Genomic DNA, 6,616 nt, shown 5'->3' with positions numbered 1-6,616 from the left:
CTCTTATAGCCTCTCACCTACAGTCACAGGCAGCCACACTACAGTTCACCACCAGAGCAGGGCTGTAGCAACACAACTGTTTGTGGAGAGAAACCACAAAGCGAACACACAACGATGAGTTCCAGCCTGCAGGCTCTCGTTATATGTGAGTAGACGCTGGTGAGCAACACGCGAGCTGCTCCACTACTGTATCTATTAATGAAAGGCATTTACTAGACGTGTTACTAGATGACTAGGACATGTGGAGGAGCACATGTCAGGCTCAAGACATCCTTTTTATATTCTCTAGCTAGCAAGTGCTGCAGTTAAAACTCACCTTTTCATCCATTTTGTTTATTTCATCAAAGTCTTTTTTTCTAGATATTGTTTGTTTCAGTGGCATTGTCTTTAATGATGCTGTTACTTTTTAATGGATAAAGTTGAAATCATAAGCTGCTGAACATCAGTGGGTTTAAATAACATGTTAACTGATTTAAAGTGTTTCATTACACAGTAGTTGTACAGATCTGTTTAGTGGCACCGCAACTCAGGACATGTGGACATTTGTACTTTTCTTCTTTTTACTCTGACACTGTGGTGTGATAGAAATGTGAATAATTAATATTTATTGGGAATTTTAACTGTAATTACTTAAACTACTGACTTAATTAGTGGGAAGACTGTGCCGTATCATATGAGATGACTTCCCATTGACTGAAACTCTCAATTTTGATTGTTTGCTCAAACAGCCAATGTAACAGCGATCCAGCTGTGAACAGCTTCCTCATTTCACTCTGTGGCTCGAAGTTGTAACTGAGCTTGGAGGGAAAAAACAGCTTACAAATAATTTATCTAGTGGATATGTAGAGAGCAATAATTAATACTCACAGAATTTAGTGCTATAATTTGCGTTGAGCATCAGTTCTTTGGTGTTTTTGTACCCCCACTTGTTGAGTGTTTAAAAATATGTATCTGTTGTAGACAAGGCAATTTGGGTTTTATTTCCAAAGCACTGTCACATCAAATCAACTAATATTCACATCAAATCCTTATGACATCACATAGTGGTGGTGATACAATGGTTTGAATGCTTGATTTAAGCCCCAGTTAGACTTAGATGTTTGTTGGTGGGTTCATTTAAGAGTTGTGTGAAGGCCTGTGATGGACTGGTGACCTGTTCATTGTGTGCACCACATCTAGCCCCAATGACAACCGCAATAGGCTCGAGGGTGAGTCAGTATGTGGTGCGATGGCCTTCCAAGATGTTGCTTCCATTCCTCACCCTAGCTGCATTCTCTGCTAAGGATTACAGGGTAAATAATAAGTGGGCAGGCAAAGTCATTGTGGACAGGTCACAGAGCCGTCACACACCTAAAAAAGCAATAAACTAGTTTAGCATGATATGTTTTGGACAGAAGGTTAGCCAGTAGCCGTTAGCTCACAAGTCTTTCCATGCAGCCAAGGTTTTCACATACAGTGAGACTGACTAGAACTCGTCTGGTTGAGTAAACAGATGTAAAACTGTAAAACTTAAATGCCAAAGAGCAGAGAAAATGAAACACCAAAAGGAACTGATCAGAGCCTGAAGAATGTTCTCTTGTTGTGAATTACAGGTTTACTGTTGGGTTGTGCACAAAGCACACCAAACCCACCTGCCACACTAACGTCATCCTCAGTGAGCATCAGTTCAACCCTCAGTACCAAAGCAACAACCAGCACTGAGGAAAGCCCTTCAGGTCCAGCACCATCCACTTCTACACTGTCCTCCACAAGCCTGAGTTCTTCTGCAACGACGACTAAGAGCATCACCACTACCCCCCCCACTGACACCATCAGCACCACAGCCATCAGCACCACAGCCATCAGCAACACAGCCATCAGCACCACAGCCATCAGCAACACCAGCACCACTGACAACAGCACCATCAGCACCACAGCCATCAGCAACACCAGCACCACTGACAACAGCACCATCAGCACCACATCCATCAGCACCACATCCATCAGCACCACAGCCATCAGCAACACCAGCACCAGCACCACTGACAACAGCACCATCAGAACCACAGCCATCAGCAACACCAGCACCACTGACAACAGCACCATCAGCACCACAGCCATCAGCACCACAGCCATCAGCACCACCTCTATCACTAACCCTCCTCATACTACTACCAACGTTGCCCAGTCCACAAGCACAACTAGTTTCACCACCATCACTACCACAAAGGAACAGGAAGGACACAAGTCTGATGCTCTGAGCTCAGGTAAGTAAAACCCTGCTAACACAAATGAAGGTTTGCTTCGTAGAAAAAGTTAAAACACTGTGTATAACACATTATCACACACATGGCAAATTGGTGGTAAATTTTATTTGGCTGCTCAAGATCTATCATTTCATTGAACCTGGTTCCTGGTTGACGAGCCTCATCTCGCATCGTCCTTACTAACCTTGGCTCTTTATCAAAGAGAGGTGGAGTGCCTGTACATTTCCAAAATGCCCAAAACTACACAGTAGGAAGATGAAACGTATCACAGACCTGCCCAAAGGTCAAATGTAAACCTGCACTGCACTATTTGTTCCTCCAACATTTTGACCCATATACTTATATATCGTATGCTTCCTCACTGTGACCAGAACAAAACAGCTGCCTCTGACACTTCCCTGTTTGCTCCTTTTATCTCATTGCTCGTTAACTCGCTACAACTGTACTTGTCCTGTATTTAAGAATCAAATTTCAAACAGCTCCTGGTTTAAACTGTTGTCCTGAAACTTGGTTTGAACTTGCAAACCAAGTTTGCACCACTGGCAGAAAGACAATCCCTTTTCCATCATCATGAAAACGCTATTAGTCACAGGTTTTATAGCATTTTTTATTGCGTGACCTTTGAACTTGAAGTCTACAGTACAGACTTTGGCCCTTTGTCCAAGTAATAAATAATAAGAGGCAAATCATTGAAGTGTTCCTCAGTTCAATTTGTTGACTTTTTTCCTACACCAACTTCACCTCGGTAGAGAAAATTAAATACAATATGCAAATACTGTATAACAAGAAATTAATCCAAATCAATTTACAGTACATTAAGTTAAAGAGCTAGAAATAAAAGACGATAGAGGTTTTTGAGTCTAGCTCCTAATGAGACAATCTAATTGTTGCCAATCTCATGAGCTGCTTTTGTGTTTGTTTTCTCTAACATCCTGATAACGCCAAACATGAAGCCCATAACCAGTTTTACTCTGTTGGTATGTTGGGTTCAGATCGCTACTGAGGTCTGTACATGTAACCACACTGTGATCGTACCTTGAATAGGGTGGCATAGACTTCAGTATAGAGGAAAGCACCGTTTACAGTATGTCTCCCACCACTGGCAATGAACCATAGGTCATAGTTTACAAAGAGAAAAAAGGTTGAAATGAACCAAAAAGACAGATTTTAATTCATAATGTTCTCTGTTTTCTCTCTGTCTCTGCCTTCAGGGACTGTTGCATTCATCGTCTGCATGTTCATTTTAACCTCCATCCTAGTGTTGGGTTTGCTTTACTATTACAAGATCCGGTGAGTCCAGTGAGCAAAGCTCTGACATGACATCACACACTGGCTGAACTTGAACAAAGAGTAATTCTAAGTTACCTTTGGTCTAAACTCTTTGAACTTTGCTGGATTTTGGAAAGGTTTATTAGAAAAATCTAAATTTCTGTCTCCATTTCAGTTTAATATCTAAACACAGAAGTGAGCTACACCTACTCCACTCCATTATGTCTCGTACTCTCAGCTGCAGCAGTCAGACAGTTTATTATTTTTAAATATGGACATAGTACATTAGTGCTTCCTGTTACACGTCTCAACTCAACTCATTTTTATAAACTACGTTATGTTTAGGTTCCTTTTTCTCCACCCAACTTCAACTTTTTTCCATTTATTGTTCATCATAGACATACAGGTAGATCGTACGGGCCCCTTATGGAAAGCAGCTCGCTGGGAAACTTCAGCAACCCCATGTACGACCCCTGAATCTTGACTTGGCAATGAAGACTCTCCAGTCTGCAGATGGAGGTGTTCTAAGATACAAAACAATTGTTGTGTTGCTGGTTTAGCTCACGTAGCTTTTCAATTTTTCCAAGATACTATAAAATGACTGCTACGAGTTGTCAGATCAGGAAGATAACGTTCATAAGATGTGTTAGTTCTGAAGAAGCGTGAAAGGAATGAAACATGTTGCACGTTGGTGAAGTCCTTCCTGTGTGGTTTGTCAAAATGAGAACGACAAATGAGGAGATGAGAATTAAGGCTGGAAAAAATATATTATTATGTTACTGTATGCATAATGTTTAATTAAACTAATTTCTGTGACGTATCTCAGATGCTTCTCGTTTAAAACATGACCATTAAAATGTGAGATGGAGAAACGTGTTTTTAATTGAATGTTAAGGTTTTAAATCCTTCACTGGCTGCGCTTGTTTTTTATGGTCTGATGTGAATGTAAGACATGTTTTGGTGCAATAAAGCAATAAAGGATACTGTGCATCTGTGTCACAGGCGAATTTATATGCAGACACAAACATTTGCATATAGTAGATAGACTACAGTGTATACAGGCAGCATAGTCATGACAGCAGCAGTAATGTCGGTCACGCCATTAATGCAAAGGTGTGATAGCTGTAATTACAACACTGTTCCAAAACTCTGAAACAAATAAAATGACACAACACAGTGTGAAGCATGTGTCAAGGGCTTTAACGCGGCGCCCTTTGTCTCTGCCCCTCATTGAGCCACACAGCATTTATTAGTGGCAACGTAAATGAGGGTCCTGTCATCTGCGGCCTCCCACCCAAGCTGCTTCCATTCGGCCTCTTCTTCCTCCTTTCCCATTAAACCCTCCTCTTTTGTGCCTGCTAGCCTTTTTCTTCATCCTTTACCACCTCTGTGTTGTTTCATCCATTGGCTTACTTGTCAATTCCAACTTTGAAATTGAATTAAGTTGAATTGAATTAAATTGAAATATCTGCAAGCCATAAGCTCTGTCGTCATAATAAGCATTTATAAATGAATAAATAGGCACTTTTGATTGGCTGGCAGTTACCTGCACTGGTAAGTTCATGTACGCAGCATTGTTCTGATGTACTGTAATTGGTCAAAGTTACAGTTGTCTGATTTTAACTAGAGAATGCTATGTATAATAAACATTTGTATAAAACACATAAAAAGACAATCTTTTTTTGTTTAAAACTCCATTAAGTTAAATACTTTACATACTCAGGTTATATGATGAAGAAACATTTGTAATTTTTCACATTTAACATAAACTGAAGAAATTAGGTCAATTCATGACCTTCATTACTCACTGAGAAGCAGCAGTAATACCAGAGCCGGCTGATGCCCTGCTCTGTTATTATCAAGCCCTAAATAAATATAGTGCGTAGCGTGTGTGTGTGCGTGTGTGTATTGATACTCAGTCTTTGAGACAGCTCTGTCAGATACAGGCTGACTGTTAGTAGTAGGATACACACAGTGCTGCAGTAAGCTGTATAATACTGACCTCGTTTTACAGATCAATGTCAATCAGCAACAGGAAAAAGCCTTTTCCTCCAACTTGCTCAAAGCCTGCAGCAGTTTGAAACCACAGACTCACAGCCTGCAGCTTGAGCCTTCAGTAGCAGAGGTGGCTCACATGCATCTTACAAGTTTTGTATCGTTGAGATCTCCTTTAAACAGAGGAATGAAGAAACTCATGTGCTAATGCCCTCCACCATATGTAGTTGGCTGCAGTACTTCAACTTGGTGACAGTTTCCTTACACCTCAGGCTCTGTCCCTCTTTCTCTCATCCTTTTGCTTAACCAAAGCAAAGCTTTAGCCTAGTGTTGCTCCAGGATTCCCAGCTGCACTGCAGTGATTAATGGATCACAATACTGCACAGTTATGTTTCACCAAAGTTGGACTTAATTCTAAATAATTATTAGTATTAGCTAACCTTAACACCTTAACATAAACAAGTAGAATGATAGGAGTGAAACTGGTCAACTGATATGTCACCTGAAAACCTAAAGCTGTTAACCACACACACACACACACACACGCACACACAGGCCACAGACACCGGGTGCAGCAGAACAGAAACTTATGTCTGAGCTGCAGTTTCATCTATAAAAAAACATGTGTCAGGTTTCCCTTTGAGTCCCTGTAGACTCTTCTGATCACTGGAACTGAACTGTTTCTTAAGGTTGTTTTGGGATAACACACTCTGACTTGAGCCTTCAAAACATCCAGGGAGTCACTAAGTCTTCGTTACAGTACGTGTGAACATGTGAACAATGAGACAAAAAAGAAATTTCAAAAGTATATATATATATGCTAAGCTGAAGCTGAATGAGGCAAACCACTGAAATCCCACTCCTATTTCCACTTTATTTATTTACTTTATATATTATTCTGTGTCTATGCTGAAAAGTCAAGTGCTGTTCCACTACTGATACATTTTTTACAGTGTACTGCACTGTAGGGCAGAAGGTGGTGATCCTCTGTCTTGACCTCTAGCGCCACCAGGAGGCCAACACTAGTGGTTTAGAAGTGATTTCTATCACATTTGCCCCAGATGGAAATTCAGATACATTACATGAATCTGAATTTCAATGACTTT

The 6,616-nt window shown here is 40.6% G+C and overlaps 1 protein-coding gene across 1 annotated transcript; it reads left to right on the top strand.

Moving 5' to 3' along the window:
* parm1 (prostate androgen-regulated mucin-like protein 1) lies at positions 1–4,503 on the top strand. The gene is made up of 4 exons (XM_029168451.3): positions 1–145; positions 1,593–2,246; positions 3,458–3,536; positions 3,914–4,503. The coding sequence occupies exons 1-4, from the start codon at positions 115–117 to the stop codon at positions 3,990–3,992; spliced, it is 843 nt and encodes a 280-aa protein (XP_029024284.1). The 5' UTR covers positions 1–114; the 3' UTR covers positions 3,993–4,503.
* Positions 4,504–6,616: the final 2,113 nt, after the last annotated feature.

This window comes from Betta splendens, chromosome 12, assembly GCF_900634795.4.
Source record: "Betta splendens chromosome 12, fBetSpl5.4, whole genome shotgun sequence".
Classification (NCBI taxonomy): domain Eukaryota; kingdom Metazoa; phylum Chordata; class Actinopteri; order Anabantiformes; family Osphronemidae; genus Betta; species Betta splendens.
The sequence above is the reverse complement of the archived record's forward strand: the minus strand, read 5'-3'. Positions and strand labels throughout refer to the sequence as shown.

Bases quoted from the DNA above. Each gene is read 5' to 3' on its own strand.
- parm1 (XM_029168451.3), top strand. From the start codon at position 115: ATGAGTTCCAGCCTGCAGGCTCTCGTTATAT. The intron at 146-1,592 runs GTGAGTAGACGC...TGTGAATTACAG, and splicing joins CCTGCAGGCTCTCGTTATAT to GTTTACTGTTGGGTTGTGCA. The intron at 2,247-3,457 runs GTAAGTAAAACC...CTCTGCCTTCAG, and splicing joins GTCTGATGCTCTGAGCTCAG to GGACTGTTGCATTCATCGTC.